Source organism: Plutella xylostella, chromosome 25 (assembly GCF_932276165.1).
Source record: "Plutella xylostella chromosome 25, ilPluXylo3.1, whole genome shotgun sequence".
NCBI classification, from domain to species: Eukaryota; Metazoa; Arthropoda; class Insecta; order Lepidoptera; family Plutellidae; genus Plutella; species Plutella xylostella.
Genome location: NC_064005.1, coordinates 9,679,505 through 9,704,197, shown reverse-complemented (window position 1 = coordinate 9,704,197; position 24,693 = coordinate 9,679,505). Strand labels below are relative to the sequence as shown.

The following is a 24,693-nucleotide window of genomic DNA, read 5'->3' as shown; positions in this document are numbered from 1 at the left end:
GCTGGAAATTGTGAATAATATTTTGTTGGCGCGCTGTAAGAAACTTTGATTTCGCTTTGTGTTTCACTTTGAATGGCAGTAACGAAGTTGATTAATGAATATTGATTTAAATAGCTTTTTATTGATGAAATAGTACCTACAGGTGGCCGTCTCGGCGTCTCGTCTGTTCATAAAAGCTTTGATTCAAGTTTAAAAGAATAAAGTTTTGCTATATTTAACTTTGTTACTTTTGTAAACTGTTTACTTCAAAGTCATAATTTAACTCAACAAAATAACTACACCCGCGAGGGCACAACTCCACGTGAAAATACTGAAAATCAAGACAAAGAACACTCGCAGAGAACGTCTCCAGTCACAACTCTGTCACAACAACCGTAAACGAAAACCCTTGAAAATTTTACCGACTGCAGAAGCTTTTACTTTGACAAAGTTGTCAGAGATAATATGATTGAGATGACTTCCGCAATGAAATTCGTGGAAAGTTTGTGTCGTGATAAGATAAAATACAAAAATAATCTGCCGTAGAAATGTACCGGCGAGGCGAGGTCGAGCCAGTTCGAGGCACTACCTTTTCCCTCAAACTTTATCAAATCAAGCTGAACCCTGCATAATACATACTCAATATAATATACCTAGGCATCTAGGTTTAGGAGTACATAATAGCCGTGCACTGCACACGAGCACTAAAATAATTAATCTGTGTAAACAAGCACTTTAGCGCTCCCGCAGAGTAGAGATAATCCAGATCAACTTATTAATGACATTAATGTAGGCATCCAACAAAGGACGCCACGCACTAGATGTTGGCTAGCGTTATCAATTTAAAAGTTATCGTACCAAATTACCTTATTATTATAAAGACTCGTTGTTTTAGCTTTCCTTCGCGATGAAATTCACAAAGTATTGTAATACAACGTATAGACGAAAGCTAGCTGGTAGTATTAGGATGAGGACAACTGAGGCCAGAATATTATTGTGGCTCTTTTTGGAGATCTACATAATTAATTAATTATGGCAGCTAATGATGATGATAATGATGTTATAACTTTTAAAACTAAACAGCATCGCTTTAAGATTATTATGGTAGGTAGCTGCAGTCTTGCGCCCCATGCTAGGCCTGCAGCGGTACTCACATTCTTGACGCCGCGGCGCAGCTGCTTGGCGCCGCGCCACCACGTGACGGCGGCGTCGGGGCGCGCGCCGGCCGAGCGGCACTCCACCGTCGCGCCGCGGTCCGCCGACAGCGCGCCCCGCGGCTTGATGATCTCCACTGTCAGGGGACGGACTGGGGGAGAATACTGGGTTAGAATCTAGGATAAGAAGGTTAAGGATAAGAAAGTTAGAATCTAAGATAGAATCTATCTAATGACGTTCATCCGAAAAAATATATTTATACTATTATTCTTATTTCGACTTTGACTTTGACTTTGACTTTGACTTTGACTTTGACTTTGACTTTGACTTTGACTTTGACTTTGACTTTGACTTTGACTTTGACTTTGACTTTGACTTTGACTTTGACTTTGACTTTGACTTTGACTTTGACTTTGACTTTGACTTTGACTTTAACTTCGACTTTATCTTTGACTTTGATCACACAAGAGGCGCAAAGCTGTAACATCGTAAGAAGCAAACGAACGAGCGGATGTCGGCGCGGCACCGGCGGCGCGTGTGACCAACAATCTATGTAAACTACAAAAGCTAAATGTCTTTGATGTATATATGTTACTGTAAAAGCCCGAACAACGGTAAATCCTAGGATTTACCAGTAAATCTTAGGATTTACCAACATGAGTTGGTAAATGTAAGGATTTGTGAAAATGGGTAATTTTTTTCGGGCTTTTACCATTAGAATTTGGTAAATGCTAGGTTTTACCACTGACACCTAGTAAATGTTGGATTTGCAATAATAAATATTTCTTAAGTTCGGTTAGTTATAAGTTATCATCATCATCATCACGACTCATTACGTCCCCACTGCTGGGGCACGGGTCTCCATCCAATGAAGGAAGGGCTTCGATATAGTCCACCACGCTGGTCTAGTGCGGGTCGGTGGACCCCAACACAAGCAAGCTTGTGCTGAGCGAGTTGTCGGGTAAGTGGGCAACCCGACTGTCAGACGTTTTCAAGCCGCCCGAAGGCCTCTGACTAGGCTTAACGACTGCTGCCGAAGCAGCAACCGGGACCCACGGCTTAACGTGCCGTCCGAAGCACGAAAGCATCCAGAAAAGAACCACTTGAAATCGGTCACCCATCCAATGGCTGACCATGCTGGTTGTTGCTAAACCTCAGTGATCAGTTACGATCACTGAAGCCTGCTCGACTACGGACGCTTTGTTCGACTACGGAGGTTATAAGTTATAATAATAATATAATAATAATAATAATAACGCGGCAGGGCAGCTTGTGGCGAGCTGTTGGGCATTAGCGACCCCACCCACCCGATGCCGGGGAGAACCCCTGTTCCTCATCTCTGGCTTGCCTTTATTGGTTGCCCAGAGTGAACACTGACGAGGAACAGGTTCTCCCACCTCTTGCTTGCCTTCATTGGCTGGCTTGAGTGGTGTACCGCTAGAGCAGAAATGCTCGGAGGAAGGAAGTATATCCAGTAAGTGCTTGTAGGGGTCTTGACCGGCATCCGCGATTGCTCTGAGAGCCTTGGTATACCTCTCCACCCTCAGCACCTCATGCCATGTTGCCCCCTTGTTGCTACGTCACTGTAATGTGCTAGCGACTGTTTTGGGGGGCCCATTTAATGTGTGTGCGAGTCACCCCCTGCCTTTTTATCCGTATGTGAAACATATAGGTCCAGGCAGGGGCCATAGTCCTTCCATAGTCCCAGATACCCAGTCCATTTAGCACCCCATTCCATAACCCTGTATTAGTTTTCTCCATATCCTACAATAGTCCTGCACTAACCGGGGATTTTCCTTGGGTTCACTTCTATAGTTTTCACAGGGAAAATCGTCGGTTAGTGTCACATTTCATATCATAGATTAATGTTGTCAAAAGGGCCTCTACATGTTGGCTTCGGCCCCATGCACGCCTTCCAAATGCCCGGGACCCCATGGTCCCGAGATGGTAAAGACACAACATAATAATAATAAATAATAATAATAATAATAATAATAATAATAATAATAATAATAAATAAATAACCCTCCCGAAGTCCAACCTTAACGTCCGGATCGACCATCAGATCCACGTGGGAGGGGGACACTTGTAAAAAGAAAACTTACACGCTAAAAGGCTATGGCAACCCTTATGGAGTAATGATTAATAATGATACGAGTACTGGGCCGCTGCCCGGGGGCGATCGCCGGGGCACGTCTGGAGCTGGTGCTGGACGTGGCAGCATGCGAACCGCCAGTGGCTCTCTGCTGAACAGGCGGGCGAGAGTCGGGGAAACCGAAGGGACTACAGCCGAACTTATCTGGGATTCTGATGATACTTTGCAGAGCGGGGCTTCGCCCACTAGCTCTGCCGGTACATCGGAGCAGGACACGACAAGTTCACATACGAATAATGAAGACGAAAGAAGAAAGTGATCCGATGAAGAAGTTAGGGAGTTAATGTTTTGTTACTTCAAGACAAAAGCACAAGGAAGTGGATACATTAGGAGACTGGAGAAGCTGTTTAAGGAACGAAACCCAACCAATCCGAAAGCAAGTAAATTTACCGGAAATACTCTTTCAAACCAAGCCAGAAATGTAATAAAAAAGAATACATTGCCAGAACAGGAGTTAGAACTTATCAAACAACAAGCAGAAGAAATTAATTCGCAGACAGATACCCAACAAACAGATACACGAACAGAACCAGAAACCAGAAACATAGAACAAACATCGTCTGGAAGTAATAGGTCAACAATAGATAGAAATGCAAAGAATAAATGGTCCGACGACGAAATAAAAGAGTTAATGTGGTGTTACTTTAAAGCAAAATCAGAAGGTGCAGGATACATTAAAAGACTAGAAAGATTATTTAAGGAAAGAAACCCAACCAACCCAAAAATACACAAATTTAACGGAAACACTTTGTCAAACCAAGTCCGAGTAATTTTGTCCCGTAAAGCCTTGTCCGATTTGGTATTGGATGAGATCAGAAAACAAGCTCAAGAAAACTCAGAACCCACAGACGTAATCCCACAATCACCAACACCATCTACTCGCACAGATACACAATCACCTATAAATGTTAACATAACACCAGAACACACACCAATACAAACACGCATATCAAACACAAATACATCAGAAAATTCGCTACCACACATTACAGACAGTACAGACATTGAAGTCAACGAAGATACTGATCCACTCATACTCAGATTTTTACAGGTATTAGCTGAAACAAAAGAAGGCTCAATAGAAGATAGGAAATACTTACCGAAACCAACATTTTGCCAACAATTTTACAGCAACTTACAAAAATTAAACGAATACTTACCGATAGTTTTGGCCACCAACAGTTCACTCAGGGAAGTCAATGACATCATATACGCAACGGCAAAAACACTAATACTTACCAATAACCAGAAACCGTATCACCCAACCAACACTGCAAAAAAGAATAGAGAACCACCATGGAAAAGAAGAATAAAGAAGAAAATAGAAGTGCTACGGAAAGAGTTAGGGAGATTCACTGAAATTAAAAGAGGCGTAACAAGTAGAAAAATGAACAAACAGAAAGATAAATTATATGAAAAATACAACATATTTAACGAACAGGATCATGACAACACAGCTGAAACAATCAAACAAAGAATTAAAGCATATGCAGGTAGGATAAAACGGTATGAAGACATGAGTAATAGAAAAGCACAGAACAAGTTATTTCACGAAAACCAGCACAAATTCTACAGAAATCTAGACAGAAAAACTGAACCACCAGAAAGAATACCCAACAAGGATGAAATTGAAGGCTTTTGGTCATCAATTTTATCACAACCAATTCCATACAATAGACAAGCACCCTGGATATCTGAAATAAGTCAAGCCAACGCTAACATCCAACAAAGTGATTTTGAAGAAATCTCAATAGACATGGTTAAAGCTGCAATAAGAAAGACACACAATTGGAAAGCACCTGGAATAGATAAAATACAAAACTATTACTTGAAATACCTAACAAACACGCATGAACATTTAACAAAGCTATACAATAACATTTTGAAGGGAGCAGAAGAAATAGAAGACTGGTTCACAACAGGAAAAGTAATTCTGATACCCAAAAGTGAAGAAACCCAGAACCCGAAAAATTGGCGCCCAATAGCATGCCTTCCTACCATGTACAAACTGCTCACATCCGTAATAGCTAACGAACTTTATAGACACTGCGAATCCAACAACATTATAGCACCAGAACAGAGAGGATGTCGAAGACGTGCCCGGGGATGTAAAGACCATCTCATGATTAATAAATCTATACTGGAAGACGCTCACACGTCTAAGAAAAACCTCAGTACAGCCTGGGTTGACTACCGGAAGGCTTTTGATAGCGTCTCACACGAATGGTTGCTCAAAGTGCTAGACCTTTATGAGTGTCCTGACGCTGTCAAGAGCTTTCTACTGATGGTCATGCCCAAATGGAGAGTGGTAATGACAGCCCAGGGTGCACACGACACTGTAGAAACAGACCACATTTATATACGCCGGGGCATATTTCAAGGGGACTCCTTATCACCGCTTCTATTCTGTCTGGCCATCAACCCACTATCACAAATCTTAAACAAGTATGACACCAAAGGATACAGACTTAAAGACCGAACAACTGTAAACCACCTCTTATACATGGACGATTTGAAAGTATACGCAAAAACCAAGGAAGGATTGAAAGTACTACTGGACAGCACTGAAATATTTACAAAAGACATAGGCATGAGCTTTGGACTAGATAAATGCAACACATTACACATAACAGCTGGAAGAAGAAAATCACACAAAGGAGAGGGCCATGTCCTTTTAAGTGGAGAAGAATTTACACACTTAGGAATCGGTCAATCTTATAAGTATTTAGGCATCAATGAAGCAGGTAAAATAGAACATAACGAAATTAGACAACAAACTGAAAAAGAGTATTTTAAAAGAGTAAAGAAGTTATTAAATTCACACCTAAATTCTCGAAACCTTATTAAAGCCATTAACATATATGCTGTTCCAGTTTTGCTTTACACCTTCGGAATAATTAATTACAAGCAGAGTGATTTAAAGAAAATAGACACGAAAACCAGGAAACTGTTAGCCATGAATAAAGCCCATCAACAAAAAGCAGAAGTAGAGAGACTGTATCTACCCCTAGAAGAAGGTGGACGAGGACTCACTAATGTTGAGACGCTGCACAAGACGCAAATAATTAAATACAAGGAATATTTGGACCAAGAAACCGACTACATCATCAAAGCTACAGTAGAACATGACAAAACCAAAGATAAATACTCCATTTACAAAGATTCACAAGAAAACCTACAAGAATTACAATTAGATAGCCAGAATAGATACACAGATAAAGAAATAAAAAACGCAGTAATTAAAAAGAGAGTGAACACCTGGAAGGAAAAACCACTTCACGGTCAATTTTGTAAGGCAGTTCTTCAAAAAGACAATATAGACAGAGAGTTATCATTCAGATGGCTCAAGAAACAGCCAGTGTCATCAACATTAGAAGCTTCGATTTTCGCCATTCAAGATCAAGCAGTTATTACAAGACAGCACGAGAGAGACATACTAAGAAAGGAAATAGATGGTAGGTGTCGGCTATGCGCGACTAAGGATGAGACCATACAACACATTACCTCAGGATGTGATAAGCTGGCAGGCACCTACTACACAAAACGGCACAACAACGTAGTTCAATATGTTCACTGGTCATTGCTCAAAAAACACAACCTACATAGTACAGATTTATGGTGGAAGGAGAATTTAACGCAACCACAAGTTAAGGAAAATGAAGAAGCAAAATTAATGTGGGAGATGCCAGTGCAGACAGATGTTACAGTCACACACAACCGACCAGACATAATATATACAGATAAAGCAGAAAACAAAACATACTTAATAGACATAACAATACCATCAGACTACAACATCGGAGCAAAAGAAATAGAAAAACTAAGCAAATATCACCTTCTGAAAAAAGAAACAGCAAGATTATGGAACACGGATACACACATAATACCAATAGTAATAGGAGCCACTGGAATTGTTGCAAAAAGTCTACATAGATATTGTAATAAGTTAAAAGCAAAAATAAACATACATATCATGCAGAAGCAGGCAGCCATCCACACATCAACTATAGTAAATAAATAAATAAATAAATAAATAATAATTTATTTCATAGCCAAACTTAAACTTAATTACAAAAACAAAGTTAACAAGCATCGATGTAAGCTATATATATGCATGAATAATATGTCCCCTGATACTCAAACTAGGTAAAAACCTGTAAGATGAGGATCAGTGGTCACTCACCGATATAGTACACAAAAGTAGTTAGTAACTTATCAAAATAACATTGTTTAGGGTTTTTATCTTTGAAAATCTAATTAAGTAAAAGATTTTAGTTTAAGTTTAACAATTTACAACGCTAGAGTATTACTATAGTAGTTAATCTGTTAAAATCTGTTGGTTTCAGCGCATGGTTATGTATAATATTATGTAATGATTTATATATATTAAATAAACAAAGTTAAAAAAAAAAAAAAAATACAAATAACATAGGTATTTCTATTTGTACATCTCGATTGGATTGAATGCTTGTGTCTGTTTGAGTGTGGGTGTGTGTGTGTGTGTGTAAGTGTGTACGTGTGTGTGTGTTTGTGTGCGTGTGTGTGTGTGTGTTTTGTGTGTGTGTACATTTGTATAAGATGTTTTGTTTGTGATTTGATTACGAAAGAATGAATGAAATGATTATATAGTTGATTTACGGAAAAGTGGCAAAATATAAGTTATTTTATTATGGATTCAGTGCGATCGTAGTCTAAGGTTAAGAGCCAGATTTTTAATTTATTTTTACATTTGTATTTAGTGGAAGATATAAGATCGAGGGAGTTATTAATATAGTTATATAGTTTAGAGCTTTGGTAGCTGAATTGTTTTTTAGCAAATGTTGTACGCACATCAAAGTTGTGGAAGGGAGGTTTAGGTCTTCTTCGAGCAGCGTCCTTAGTTCGCGTTGGAGCAGAGGCATGTCTACGGAGAGTAGCACGAAGAATATATAGCTGTCTAACGGTTAGAAGGGAGAGTTCGCTGTATAATTGTTTTGTAGGATACCGGAAAGGTTTTCGAAATAAAACTTTGAGCACTGCTCTCTGCGACCTTTCCAGATCTATAAAAGTAGTCTTCGATGAACCTCCCCAGGCAGGGATACAGTAAGTAAGGATCGACTCACAGAGTGCCGTGTAGGCCATTCTTAAAGTTTCATTGTCAGCAGAATTTCTGAGTTTTTTAAAGATGAATATTAGTTTCCTGGTTCTGTTCATTAGGTAATTAAGATGTTCATACCAGTTGAGACAGCAATCTAGAACGACACCCAAATATTTTATTGATTTGACCCTACTTAAGGCAAGACAGGAGCACTGCACCGGCGAATTCTGACATGTGTGAGCATGAATACTTAATTCTTGAGGGTGGTCGCTTGGTCTAATCGCAAATGTTAAATATTTAGTTTTTAGTATATTTAAAGTCAAAAGGTTATTTGTGAGCCACGTCATAACCAGAGAAAGAACACTTTCTGCAATTGCAATGGTTTCCTCCCAGGTCCGTCCATAAGCGATAATTGCCGTGTCATCAGCATAGGCGAAGATGCTGGATTGATTTGCTGTTATATTGCAGAGCTCATTAACATAGTTAGTAAGGTTTTAGGAGATTCAGTTTTTGTACACGGGGACACTGATGCTCCTCTTCTCTGAAGGTTTCAGAGCGGGAGTATTAGTTTAAAAACACCGACCTCAAAAGTCGAGATAAATAAACACAATAAATAATAATAATAAATAATAATAGGGCAGCTTGTGGCGAGCTGTTGGGCATTAGCGACCCCACCCACCCGATGCCGGGGAGAACCCCTGTTCCTCATCTCTGGCTTGCCTTTATTGGTTGTCCAGAGTGAACACTGACGAGGAACAGGATCTCCCACCTCTTGCTTGCCTTCATTGGCTGGCTTGAGTGGTGTACCGCTAGAGCAGATATGCTCGGAGGAAGGAAGTATATCCAGTAAGTGCTTGTAGGGGTCTTGACCGGCATCCGCGATTGCTCTGAGAGCCTTGGTATACCTCTCCACCCTCAGCACCTCATGCCATGTTGCCCCCTTGTTGCTACGTCACTGTTATGTGCTAGCGACTGATTTGGGGGGCCCATTTAATGTGTGTGCGAGTCACCCCCTGCCTTTTTATCCGTGTGTGAAACATATAGGTCAGGCAGGGGCCATAGTCCTTCCATAGTCCCAGTTACCCAGTCCGTTTAGCACCCCCTTCCATAACCCTGTATTAGTTTTCTCCATATCCTACAATAGTCCTGCACTAACCGGGGATTATCCGATTAGGTAAATCCAACTTCGATAAAGAGGTAGCTCGTAGAATCCAACTCGGATGGGCAGCGTTCGGGAAATTACGACACATCTTCACTGAAAACATACCTCAGTGTCTGAAAACAAAAGTTTTCAATCAGTGCGTGTTGCCAGTGATGACTTACGGAGCCGAGACGTGGTGCTTCACCAAAGGGCTTATCCACAAGCTCAGAGTTGCTCAGCGTGCTATGGAAAGGGCTATGTTAGGCGTGTCCCTGCGAGATAGGATTCGTAATGAAGAAATCCGCAGGAGAACTAAAGTTACCGACATAGCCAAAAGGATTAGCACGCTGAAGTGGCAATGGGCTGGCCACGTAGCCCGCAGAGCCGACGACCGCTGGAGTAGAAAGGTTCTGGAGTGGAGACCCCGTGTCGGCAAACGGCGTGTCGGTCGCCCCCCAACCCGTTGGTCTGATGATCTGCGGAAGGTAGCGGGAAGCCGCTGGATGCAGATGGCGGGTGACCGTTTGGGGTGGCGATCGTTAGGAGAGGCCTATGTCCAACAGTGGACTACGGAAGGCTGAGAGAGAGAACCGGGGATTTTCCTTGGGTTTACTTCTATAGTCTGCACAGGGAAAATCGTCGGATGGTGTCACATTTCATATAGATTAATGTTGTCAAACGGGCCTCTACATGTTGGCTTCGGCCCCATGCACGCCTTCCAAATGCCCGGGACCCCATGGTCCCGAGACGGTAACGACACAACATAATAATAATAATAATACATTTATTTTCAGATAACAAGATCCATAGTACATGCAATGTCAATCAAATTAAAAATAAAATTATAATTAAAAATTAAAATTAGATCACAATAAATCAATAAATTAATTAAAATTACATCACCATAAATCACAATTAGTATAATTCATACAGTATATTAATCTATATCGGTTCAATTCTATTTAACTATATTTAAAACAAAATAAAAATAAATAAATAAACAATGTCACATTAATAAATAATAAGAATAAATTGTGTAAAATATAAATTAAATTGATAAAAAATAAAATATTAAATACAATTGATCCGAATAAAACAATATAGCATGTCAGGGTAACGTAGCTATGGGACGACTCGACTTCCCACATACTGTAAGTGTACCAATAATGACACTTACCCAGTGCTTCAGTATTGGGCCATCGAGCCGCCCCGCGATGACTGCTAGGATGGTGTTGGTGCTGCCGCGCACTCTGCTCAGCAATGAGGCCGTCCTTTTTCTGACAATGGCATGGAAGCCGTCCACGCGCGCCTCCGCGAACATGCCCGACGCACTACAGTGTCGCGGCAGCCCCAGCAACATCCTAAAGGCGTTATTGTACTGGACGCGCAGGGAATTGACAGCCCTTTGCGTGTAGTTGACCCACAGGCTACACGTGTAAAAAGATTGGCAATATGCCCTAAATAGGGTGACCTTTACCTCTCTTGTACAGCGTGCAAACCTGCGGGCCAACATATTGGCACGGACTGCCAACGCCCTACGCTCCCGCTCAATGTCCTCATCATCCTTAAGGTCATCTGTCACAATGTGCCCAAGGTACTTAAATCTAGTCACGCGATTCAGTTCATTTTTACATAATAAAAAAGACGGTATCTCCTGAGGTAACTTATTTTCAGTTTTAAAAATCATTATCTCACTTTTTGTTACATTGTACTTGAGACCATGTTTTTCCGCGTACTGTTCACAGGCTCCAAGTAGCTTCACTAACCCACCTGTCGACGGACTCAGCAGCACCATGTCGTCTGCATAACTGATATTGTTGCAGCTTTAAATTAATTAAAATTACATGACCATAAATCACAATTAGTATAATTCATACAGTATATTAATCTATATCGGTTCAATTCTATTTAACTATATTTAAAACAAAATAAAAATAAATAAATAAACAATGTCACATTAATAAATAATAAGAATAAATTGTGTAAAATATAAATTAAATTGATAAAAAATAAAATATTAAATACAATTGATCCGAATAAAACAATATAGCATGTCAGGGTAACGTAGCTATGGGACGACTCGACTTCCCACATACTGTAAGTGTACCAATAATGACACTTACCCAGTGCTTCAGTATTGGGCCATCGAGCCGCCCCGCGATGACTGCTAGGATGGTGTTGGTGCTGCCGCGCACTCTGCTCAGCAATGAGGCCGTCCTTTTTCTGACAATGGCATGGAAGCCGTCCACACGCGCCTCCGCGAACATGCCCGACGCACTACAGTGTCGCGGCAGCCCCAGCAACATCCTAAAGGCGTTATTGTACTGGACGCGCAGGGAATTGACAGCCCTTTGCGTGTAGTTGACCCACAGGCTACACGTGTAAAAAGATTGGCAATATGCCCTAAATAGGGTGACCTTTACCTCTCTTGTACAGCGTGCAAACCTGCGGGCCAACATATTGGCACGGACTGCCAACGCCCTACGCTCCCGCTCAATGTCCTCATCATCCTTAAGGTCATCTGTCACAATGTGCCCAAGGTACTTAAATCTAGTCACGCGATTCAGTTCATTTTTACATAATAAAAAAGACGGTATCTCCTGAGGTAACTTATTTTCAGTTTTAAAAATCATTATCTCACTTTTTGTTACATTGTACTTGAGACCATGTTTTTCCGCGTACTGTTCACAGGCTCCAAGTAGCTTCACTAACCCACCTGTCGACGGACTCAGCAGCACCATGTCGTCTGCATAACTGATATTGTTGCAGCTTTTGCCGTCAACATAACATCCTGCATGCATACTGCTGAGTTCGCCGATAAGTTCATCCATATAGAGATTAAAGAGCTTTGGGGATGTTATACCACCCTGTCTCACCCCGCATTCCAAGCCATACTCGTCAGAATAAACATCACCCCATCTTACTTTATTACTCTGATGATCATACCAGTATTGGAAAATATTGACTAGTTCCATAGGTAGGTTTGACCTTCTACATTTTTCCCACAGGACATTATATGACACTAGATCAAATGCCTTGGAGAGATCTAGGAAACAGGCATACACGTTCGTTTTGCGATCCGTATAGTATTTGACGGTATGCTTGAGCCCCAGCACAGCACTCTCCGTCGACAGCCCCGGCCTAAAGCCAAACTGTGCATCATTTAATTGCAGATGCGCGCTGAGCCGGGCGTCCAGCAAACCGTCAAACACCTTCGCAATGATAGTTGCGAGCGATATAGGCCTGTAGTTGTTTCTATCGGAGATGTCACCAGTTCTATTCATATAACCTATAACCTATATAACCTGGCTTTTTCAACATTTACCGTGCCTTAATGTAAATCCTAAGATTTACCAAGTGAATAGTGGTAAAAGTGCGAATCGCAAAATCTTTCAGGCTTTTACCATTAAGAGTTGGTAAATCTTAGGTTTTACGCGTAAATCTTAGGATTTACCGTTGTTCGGGCTTTTACAGTAACATATACATGTGTTTTTAACTGAACTAGTATAATCAATAAATCACACATGTACATAATTATAAGTATGTAGGTGTTACGCGGATTATTGTGGTTAACGTATAACCACACTGGAATATTAAAACCAAAAATATTTATTTAATTAATTTTCCAAAAGTATATTATGGCTCACTCAGATTTGGATAAAATATTATATATGGATATTTAATTATAAGTATTTAAGTAAGAATTTAATCAGTAATCACAACCTAAACACATTTATATTGTAGCGATTAAATACATAATTATTTTTTCCATTTCCACAAAATGTAACAAAAGGATCCTCTACAGTCTCTGCTGTAATTACACAATTAATCTTGCCGAAAATTGTTTTCAGTTTCCATTAGAACCAGAATTGGCGGAATTTAATTAGCATAATCAAAACTAATTTCCTGAAAACAAAAAAACACTCGGACGCCATGGCATCCACTGAATGGATTTTCCCGTGGAGCCGGTAAGGGATGAAAGGATAGTCGTGTTTATATTATTTTCTTATTTTACCGGCGCTCTGCAAACGGCTTTGTTTAACACTCCTTTATTCACAGATTAACTGCGCTTTCAATAGCTATATTTATAATGATTTTTCTGCGCATGTGCGACGCCTGAACCGGATTACAGTTTTTTTTAAACTTAAGTATAGGTATTATCTGTAGTTAAGTAGTGCAAGAGGGGTTTTGTTAGGGAAAATTATTCGGGAAAGCTCAACTACCTAGATAAAAATGCGTCCGGGGAAACGAAAGGAGCCTGCCCTTCTCTAGTGACGTATCAACTGTACCTTACATAATAATTATTACCTATGTCCAGCGCTGTTCAGCACTATTATTTATCAGCGACAAGCTAAGAATAAACATGGATGTCACTTTATAGCATATGAAGCAAAACTAAGTTTCTGACCGCTGCTGCGCGAGCCACCACTCTTGTATTTAACATGCCGATTGCTCTCGTTCGTCCGTTTTACGTCATTACGTAACCATCCAGTACTTAAGTTAAAGCCACTCACGATTAAGATCCAGTATCAGCACTTTGTTCTGCGGCGGCGTCAGGTTGGTATTGCTGGCCTGGCAGACCAGCCTGGCCGCGAGGTGCTGGCGACCCACGCGCGGGAACGTGAGCGCGTTCACCACGGCGCCGTCTGCGCGGGTGGTGGACGAGTCGTCGATGACCGTGTTCTCGAGGAGCCAGGTCACGCGCGGTGGTGGGTCGCCTGGGGAGGGGAAGAGGTGAATGATGGGATTGGTGGCGCGGTAGTGATTAGGTCTATTCATACCTGAAGACCTTGACCTTGAGATTCAACGTTGAAAACTAAAGGTGAATTCGCATGGCGTAGAAGAGTCACTAGTTGCACGCCGCCATGCAAATTCGCGTAGTTTTCACTGCTGAAATGGTAAGAACTCCCACTAAACCCTCAAAGCGACATCGCTGTAGTAATACCGAACAATATACAGTTGCTTAGATCTCAATAACTTACTTCCGACTACATTTATACAAAAAATTAACTAGAGTAAAACAAATAAAACCTACACGTTTTTATACAAGCTCAGCTAAAACAACAAAAAAAATCTATATAAAAGTGTTTAAATAACAATTACTAGACCTTAGATCTTGATTGTGTGATGTTTAATGTGGTGTTGGCTACATTGGTAACTATACGATACGATCATCTATGAATCCTGTTTGATGCAATAGCTAATTACAAACACAAGCCTAATTAGACATCTGTTTGTGGTAATTATAAACTGGATATACACACCGTTTATGTATTATACCTACATAAGGTATTTCATAATATGTTATGTTTATATACCAATCTAGATTAGGTAGTTATTATCAAAGCTGCCAGGTAGATAGCACTTGACAAAACTGAGGTGTGAAATAAAGCGATTTTGACTCTTGCTCTCGTGTAGACCTATCACCTCAAGCGGTCGATAGGATTCAAAAGCTCGAGTCAGCAGCAGTCAAGAAGCTCAACGGTTATCGTGACTTTGAAATACAATAATTTAGGTAGTGAAACTGTTATGATGTAGTGGGAAGAACGTGTAAAATACACGTTCTGTCACTCTACTCCTGCTGGGTCTCCATAATTTTCCCGGAAAATATCGATAAAAATGTATTTATTACAAGTTTGAGCCATTTCTTTTGCCGGCGATTCACAGAACTGTTCGACATGATTCGCAGTAATCTGTGAGCTACATTACAACCTCGTGTATCAATTCAGTTATACATTAACCGTAGCATAGAGATGTTTTTAATTTCACGGCTAGCTGCATCTGCGTTAATAACACACGTGGACCTTTGACTCTCAGACGGCGAGTGTCGACACTTAATTGGACTCGGCGAGTGTCGGCCTCAAGTGTCCGACACCGTGTTCGCTAGCACGTTTTATTTCGCGCCCTTTGACTGCCGAGGCTTTGGCAACGAGACCTGTCTGTGTGGTGATAGTGACCCGCCATGTTGGTTTTATTTCTCGTTAACAGTTTCAGCTGGAAACAGTAAAATAAACGGGCACAAGGTGATTCTGATCGAAGTTTAACCCGAGCGGGCCAGCATGCAGCAGCCGAATAATTGGCTGCATTAACTACGAATTGAAAGCTACTGTATTGATTTGTGTCATTTGGCTTGTAGATTGAGGCTGAATTAAATTTTGAATGACACTCTAATAAGCAATAATTGTGCGTATTGTGAAAACGCTTTGCTCAAATAAGCTCTAAATCGGAAACGATCAAAATAGTATCAATTATGTAAATGTCTATTTCATGGATATTGGAATGCAGGAGTTATTAGGAAGAATAATAAATATTTTTGTCATTCATTTTACATATCTACGGGAGAAGCATACATCCAACTATCACTTCCCGCTACATGCATCTACCACCGTAGGGGTAGACGAGTTCTCGAGTGGAGACCACGAACTGGCAAACGCAGCATGGGACGCCCTCCTGCCTGCTGGATCGACGACCTTAGGAGGATAGCCGGTAGTGGCTGGATAACGAAGGCCGAGGACCGAGTGTTGTGGCGCTCCTTGGGAGAGTCTATGTGGATGATTATTGGCTGCATGATGATGGTGATGATGATGAACATGTACCACTGTTACCCGGGTGAAAATCGCCTACCTCCAGTGACCTCACAGATGAGCTCGAGCGTGTCCCCCTCGTTGTAGGGCTCCAGCAGCCGCGTGGGGTCGCGCGTCTTGGCGTCCAAGATGTTGGGCCGGTTCGGAGGCGCTAAAGACATAATAACTTGTTAATGTTGACCATAAACAGTACAGCAGCGGGATACTTCGCAACAATCCGCTTTTATGATGGCTGGAAAATAGCAATGACATAATAATATACAAATTTTATTATTTCCTTTTGGTGCAAACAAATAGGTACTATTTATTTGCACCAAAAGGAAATAATAATACTAAAAACAACTTATTTTTTTTTAAACAGGAAAGAAAGGCGGCCTTATTGCTTAAAGCAATCTTTACCGGACAACATTTGGATAGAAGAGATAATATGAGTGTTAACTGTGTTAACAATATATTAGCGCCATCTATAAATTAGAAGGTTTAACTACTTAGTTTCCTATGTAAACACAGCGTTATCTCGCAGGCTACTTGCATAGATCGATTATTAAGCATTACTACACTATTAAGTTCCTATACATCCTGCTAGATGGCGCAGTGTCGGGGGTGGTGGTAGCATATAAGCCGCTACAGGCGGAGTCTCGGCCTCTTTCCACGGGACCTCGCTGTACAAGCAACAATAAACTAGTATCCAGTATTACCAACACGCGGTTTCCTTCACATCCACGAGTCATCCCCTTCAATGAGCATATCACATCTCTGACGGAGAGGCACCCTTAAAATCTGCTGTCAAAGGTGCACCATCACGCGATATAGTGACCGTTTTGCGATAAATCCTAGCGCAAGAATCGAAGAGTGTGCATGAGGCCAATTCTCAAAGCCCTGGTAACGTATTGCCAACACAGCGTTATCAAAACGTCAGTGAACGAACATTGACGATCAAACGTCATAATTGAAAGGAGAACCCGGTTTACTAGCAGCAATGTATTGCGAATATACGGATACCTACGTACGGGCTAAAGTTCGTCGGTTCGTCACCGTAGTGGAGGGATTATAGTCGGATTAGCGTCAGTCGCTGACGGCCTAGCTGCGCGACAGGGGGGTCACTCTATACTGACGAAAAACGAACGAACGAGAGCTGTCGTTCAATCGGCTCGTTTTATACAACAAGATAGAGTCGTGGCTTGCGCAGCACTACTCCGGAACTGCGTTTTTAGTTATATGGAGTGACCCCCCTGAGCCGTGAATATACCTCCTTGAATCAACTTGGCCGCCTAATGAGGGTAGCCGGGAACGACAAACAGTAGATTACATTTTGTAATCTTGATAAAATTTAATTTAATATGTGTGGTTTGTTTAAAGTGGGTACAGTTAGGGCAGTGTTGAGATTGACGTTGCAGTAGATTTTAAATCTAAGCTGTGCCTTTTAAGAACAGTCCGTTACCTACACATTATGCAGTGGTGCATCGAAAATATAAGTACTTTCACAATTTAATATTGTTTTTTTGCGTGAAAATATGTTACACTACGGTAACCAGCCCGTACCTTAGTATGGATATACCTATGGATGTTACTCTTTTAGAGGATTACAAATGAAGCAATTTGGATAAAATTTGGCATGTAGGAAGCTAAAAACCTGAATAAGCATAGGCTACGTTCAATGCCCGAAATACCACGGACAAACATTTTAAGGCGAAGCTAAACTCACGGGAAAAGCTATGTAACCAATAACTTAAAATTCAGCTTGATTTCAGCTATAGCTTAACCCTCCCCATATTTGCGTATGTAAAGTCTGTGAGGTCGTGATATTGGGGAGCGGAGACGACTCGAAGTCACCGCTCGGAGTAACTTGAAATCAGGACTTTACATTTAATATTGGTTCAAACGTACGGGAAACTGTTATGTTGTTCTGCTAAAATCTGCGTTTATACAACAAACACATTGATTAATTTTGAGCATGTTTTTATAAACTTTCATCGGACGTTTTCTGTATCACGTCGACGACAGCTTAATTAATGAATTTCGCGCGCATTGCAGGCATTTTCATTCAGGGCCATCGTTTTATCGGACTCGGATTTAATTAATTCAAAAAAATGCTAATCCGTGTGTCTTACAAGCGCGATAGACAGACGAGGGTGGCGCTAGTGTCGACACCCCCGAGACTCGACGACTCTGGAGGGCTACTCTATACTGACGAAAAACTAACGAGAGCTGTCGTGCAATCGGCACGTTTACTACAACGAGATTCAGTCGTGGCTCGAGCAGCAGCGTTCCAAAACTTAGTTTATCGTCATATAGAGTGACCCCCCTGGAACAAATTAGAGTAATTCGTCTTGTGAGTGTCCCCGGCGGATTACCGGGTGAGCGGGCGGCCTAATCAGAAAAAAATGGGCCTCTAATGGAATCAAGTCCAACTGCCTCCACTAGACTCTTTTTTTTTTGCTTGGAGTTAATGAAGCGCGAACAGTTCATCTGAAGGATATCCTTGGAGCTAGCAAGGCGACGTGTTGTTGCATTAAATTTTCTTTAGGTATGTACATTATGATTTTATCAGTTGCATATTTAATACTTGTAAGTAGCTTTTGCCTACACGATTTTCGCATCGCCTGACAGACATCCCAAGAATTAGCTTGTAATATTTTTTTATAGCAAATGTGCTAAATTGATTCTTATACACTCACGGGCAATGAACAGGTTCCACTGAGAAAAACACAACATTACTCCTGAACGGAAAATGCTAGCCTAATGACGCCTTTTTGCAACATTGAAGTACATTTAACAGAACATCAGGATATTACCAACTAAAAACGGTAATATTTAGTTCAAATTTCAAAAAAAATGATTGAAAAAATTTGGTTCGTTTGGTGTCTGCTTTTTGTAAGTGGCACTTTTTCATTGCCCGTGAGTGTATATACATATTTCAAAGAGCACTAAGACTGTACGCTCCACACTTGCTTTCATTAAAAAAAAGGTGGAACAAAGTTCGCACATGGAAAGAACCTGAATATATTAAGTGCGGAATCATGTAGCAGCGAATAACCTAAAGAAAAACAAATAAAGCGAAGAGAAATGAGTTTAGAAGAGTCACAGAGTAACTAATGGATGCCACAGATGTGTTTGACAGTTCCAAGAACGATTGTCTTGTTCAAGTTATTCACATTTGTTGGCTATGATGTTTTCACTGTACAAATCAAAAGAAAATAATTCGTTTGAGGTAAGTATTTTCTTTCACACACTGCTATTTTAACGAAAGTAAAAAAAAAACTAGTTCTTAAATGTATCTTAAAATCTCTTGTAGTCGAAAATTTTGTTCTTTGAATACTTAATTAACCTGAAATTGTCAAAAACATGGAATGCCTTCCACCCACATTACCCTTACACACGCGAATCCAAAACATAATACCTACACTCCACCTTAATTTTAATATTATTAAGTATGTAAAACAAGTAAATTAGGTTTCATTTTGTAAAAACCAAGAAAAATCATAAAATTGTAAGGTCAGGAGAAAGTCAGGGGTCATTCTTCAAAAAGACGCCGAGACAGCCCGCGGGCCAATCTAAATAATCAAACTAGAAATACAAAACCGGAGAACAAGTGTCCCCGTCCCGCTAACGAGATTGATCGGAATTGAAACATCTGTCCGACTCTGGCGACAATAATAATTTTAATTAATTTTCATCTGGCAACACTTCCTTACAGCTCGGATGGAGGTGGGAATTTTTCATTGTCATTGTCGGTCCGGGGTTCCGGCGGGAAAGAGTTATAGGTAGACGCGCGGATTGCAGATTACGCGTGAAAGATAGCGCCACCAAGTTGAAACTACGTGTCGGAGTAGTGGTGGCTGCCAAATACACTTGCTTTTGTTTCTCAAGTTTTTTCACAAGGAATATAAATAATATGATGGGTACTACATCGGTTTTAAAAATATGTTTGTCTATCGTGTCGTCTTGGTTCAATAGCAAGTTGTTATTTTAAGTAGTTAAGAAATAACAAACCAAAATGAAAAACTATTTGAAAGTTGCGGAATCAAATAACGTTATTGTGTTATTTTTACGTCTGGATCGTTCTACCGAGCGCCGCCGCCGCCGCGCTCTCTCAAACAATTGGAAATTGTTCGGACGCAGTGAAGACACAGTTTTGTGGTTTTTTTTCAGCTGACGAACTTTTTTTACACGACACTCCTTGGGCGAGATCTTGTTGTGAAGCCTCTCGACAGAATATGAATTTAAATATAAAGAGAACGAAATTTGAAACGAGTTTGAAAGATTTTTTTGTGGATTGTCGGTATCGCTAAGTGTATTTCGCAGTTACTCTTCCAATCATATTTACCTAAATCCATAAATCAAAATTAAATACTGAGTTCCAGAAAAGTTGTACCTATCTATATCAGCCTTGTACAAAAAATACCTTTAATATTTTTTCTTCTTTAGGTATACCTACTTACGTATTACCTACCTAATGAAGTTTTAGAAGTAAAGGTCTGTTTTAGGTCACTTATTCAAAGAGACTACTTACGTACTAAACTAGACCCGAAATTATTTGTAATGTTTTCCCTTTGCGCAAACATTTACCAAGCAAAGTTAGGTATTCTGGAGTATTTGGACATCTTAATATTATCATGTTATTACTCAAAAGTATTCGTAGAACTGTGCCTAAGAAAGTAGATGGGTACTTAGATATTTACTACGAAACGAAGGGGGTCCAATTTCTTTTTTTATTTAAGCTTTTAAGGTTTTTGACAAGGCAAAAGTTTCATTTATTAAGTTTGACCTACATTTTATGCTTGTATTAAGTAAGTATTGAATTTGTTTTTGTGCTGTTTAGTAGGTATATATTATCTCTGTCTAACGGAAGCTTCGTTACGAAGCTGAGATATCCGATTCGAATGAGATTTCTCTAAAATCGGTTGAGCACTGTAAATTAGCTTATATGAATATTCTTTACTTATTTGTAGGGAGTCAGATCCCCTTTGTTGGTTTCACTTTGAAAGTCCGCTCAGGTTAGCGTACGTTTTATAAAAAACTTTCTTGCCATATTTTTACCCGTTTTAAAATAAAATTAGCATATCTTAATGAGTGTCTTCGTGTTTCTCTCCATAGATATTAATAACAAAAATCCGACTTATTACCTTATAATATTATTATTATCATGGTTTCAATTTACACGAGTTTAATTATGTTAATTATTTCCTTAATGAGGCATACCTACCTATATGTTCCTACTAACATTCTGTAGATATTCAAGTGCAAAACCTCTAGTACAAAAGTACTTACGACGAGTACTTGAGGTTGCGAAAGATTTAAACGAATTCCGTTCGCATGAAGATGAGGTTTTGAGTCTGTCGCGGATGAATTCGACGCTCTCCGCGGTTTTATTTTACCGTCCATCGCGGACGTCTGCGCAGGTTATCGTATATCGGTGTCGCACTGAAAACGTCGTTATTAACTATTTCAATTCGAAATAAACATAATTTTTATTTTATTTTTTCAACTGTCGGAAAATATTTATGATAAAAGTACCTATATGATAAAACAATGGCCACCAAACGAAAAAAATCTTAGAAAACCACTTACTAATAACCGTAAAGTTGAGCCGCATATTCCTAGTGGGCGAGTTCCTGAAGTCCACTCTACAGCGGTACAGCCCTGCATCAGCGCGCGCCACGGGGTCCACCACCAGGGCGGCCGGCGCGGCGGCGGCGCGGAACACGGCGCGCGCCGCGAACCCCGCCGCTGACGACCACAGCTTGGGCTGCGAGGGCAGACGCCCGCGGACGTCGTAGCTGGGGGAAGACATCATGGATTAATAACTAGCTTTTCTAGAGAGCTTCGCTTAGGCTACATCCGCACTTGGCGCGTAGCTTGTCACTTAGCGTGTATCAATGCGGCCGTTCACGAAGATTGTAGAACGTTTGTTTTATTGAGCCAGGTGCCTTCCTAGGCGCTAGGCGCTAACCAAACCGCATGCCTGTGCGGACGTAGCCTTAGAAAAGCTTGGTTGGCTTGGTTTCCCCGTAGGAATTCCGGATAGGGATAATCTTTTCACACTGTGTTCGGTTCTCGATAGCAAAAAATACCGTAGTGTATCTTATATAGAAGTTCCACCACGAAAATAGAATATTGCGTGTGTTGGAATATGCCTTGTAGAATCGGTCAATGATGAAAAGGCTGCAGCCGCTTCTGATTTACAGCATTTGCTGAGTGTGGAATTGATGAAAAGTGGGTTTGCAGTTTAAACTGAAACATTTTAGGGATATATTGCGCTCCGCTTAGAGATAAAACCAATCAGAAATAACTGTGGCGTTTTGAAACATATCAAAAGCTTTGATCCGCAAAAGTTCAGTTCAGCTTCTGATATAGGTACATACATTAAGTAACTGTTAGGGGCTGAAACCGACAATAATTCCTACCCCAACTTTGATCGTATATTACATAAGCTACAAATATTACCTCATAATTATTTTCCATTCTGAGCATAAATTATACCATCATCCGCGTATAATTCAAAGCCTTACGTATGAAAGGAAACGTAAACACATTTCTTAGCGGCGGGAGGTAGGTAGTTAGCAGTTACAGCCTTCGCTAGCCAACTTGGCAGCACGCCAGGGGTTCACTGGTTCATGAACGTGGCTGAGCTAACCTCGCCTCTATACCTGTGTAACAGAGGTGACACTGGCCTGGCGTGTTGCTAGAGCCGCAGTAGACCAGTTCAATCGGCGCGCCGCCATACGTTACGTTTGTATTAGCTCGTGAGGAGCGTTTGGTCATTTCTAACGTTTGCTTATAAAAGTGTCTGCTGGCGAGTGGACTACTGGACATCTGATAACATTTTATTTTGTGCACCAATGGCAGCTAACTGGCGGTGGTAAACTGTATTTACTAAATAGATGATTATACTTTATTTTTATTGCAATATATAAGATTCATAAGATATACAGAATTATGTTTAGGTTGTATACACTGTATGTCTTCGAGTATAATGGTAAGTAAATAGACGGATGCCTCTCCAAAGAAATTTGGCTGTAATTTTGGCATTGAACAACTACCGTTGTAATACATTTCATTTTTAGTTTTGTATAAAAATAAATTTTAACAGCGCCTTGGTAAATAAAATAAAATTATTCCTTTGTCTTGGCTCCTATCAGGGAGTAAATGAAAGTGCAAATCGGGTTGTTAGTGAAAGAAACACTTTGATACTTGAACACAAAAGAAAGTGGATGCTCTCACAATGTATTCCATTACTGAGCTTGTTATAAGAATACTTGTTTACTTTGTCAACATGAGCATCTGTGAAAAATTCAGGGTAAGTACTTACTTATCTATTATTTTATCAGTAAAATGCCAGCTTGTCAATCAGCAGAATCTTATAAAAAAAACTTTATCTACAGTTTCAATATAAGACAAATATTCATTGAATTGACCCTGCATAAAACCTTTTTATTCATCGTATTATTATTATCCCTCTATTTATTATAATGAAGTCGGTGAATATTGAAAAAGAACCATAGTGTAGGATTTTTCGCAGAGGGAACGATCCTGACTTTTCTCAACTGTACTAATAGAGCGAGAGATACTGCACTGCATTGTATATTTTTTTCATTTCATTGGTCCTTAATCCGTGTTCCATAAGAATGAATTTTGAATTACTCTGGAAGTGTTAGTACGAGTGCTGGCCCACAAATTGCAGCGTCTGCAATTTCGAGTTAATATTCTTAAAATTCAAGAATAACTCGCTTTAGTGGGGTAATTAAGTAACTGAAGTATGCGCCGTTTTACTACCACCTCGCACGGGGTCACTGTAAATCTTCCACGTAAGAATGCAATTATGGTATAAAATGCAGTCTAGGCTTTAATTGTTTTATGGTATGAGATTGCCACATGAAATAGCTAAACAATTGGTATTTTCGGCTGTAATTTTCTCTATGAGAGCTACAAAAGTTTATTACCATTAGTAGAGTTGTTAAATATTGCAAAAAACTACAAGATTTCGACATCAACCTTATTTAATTTCTTGTATTCAACTGATGAAATCGATTTAAACTGTATATATTATTATAGTGATCGTGTAAATCCTACCAACCCGCAGTGGACCAGCCAAGTACAAGTAGTTACACCCCCATAAATAATAGATCAGAAGGTTTAGCACAGGGGGCAAGACACGCACGACAAGACCTGATAAAAGTTTTCGTCGCACTCGTCTTTCACACAATGTGAGCAAGCGCAACACTTTTGTCACGTCTTGGCGTGAGCGTTTTGGGCCCGGTCCTAAGCTTTCACATGTGTGTTTACCTGTACAGCGGCTCTCCGTCAGCCTCCTTGAACCACAGCACCATGGAGACCTGGTCGCCGGCCGTGAGCGGCTGGATGTCGCACGGGAGAGACGCCTTCTTGCCCACCACGCCCTGCACCGCCGCCGTCGGGACTGGAACAATAAGGACAGGTTAGAAGGGATGATGAGAAGAGAAAGGAGTAGGTACATAAAGTGGAACAAGCCACTGGTTAGATGGGATCATGAGAAGAGAGAGGATAGACTGGAGTGGCCAGTGTAGAACAGCTCTTGCGCTAGGTGAAGAATACAGAGGATACCTATGCAGATCTAACCAAC

General features: G+C 40.5%; 1 protein-coding gene across 1 annotated transcript in view; it reads right to left on the bottom strand.

The window, feature by feature from the left end:
- The window catches only part of LOC105392833 (nephrin), a 66,796-nt gene that overhangs the window by 15,060 nt on the left and 27,043 nt on the right, over nt 1–24,693 (bottom strand). The window contains exons 2-6 of the mRNA XM_048630185.1: nt 24,378–24,510; nt 21,663–21,871; nt 16,132–16,242; nt 14,022–14,225; nt 1,134–1,285 (exon numbers count right to left, since the gene is read on the bottom strand). Of these exons, the coding sequence (XP_048486142.1) occupies nt 1,134–1,285; nt 14,022–14,225; nt 16,132–16,242; nt 21,663–21,871; nt 24,378–24,510 (809 nt within the window). The remainder of the gene's footprint in view (nt 1–1,133; nt 1,286–14,021; nt 14,226–16,131; nt 16,243–21,662; nt 21,872–24,377; nt 24,511–24,693) is intronic.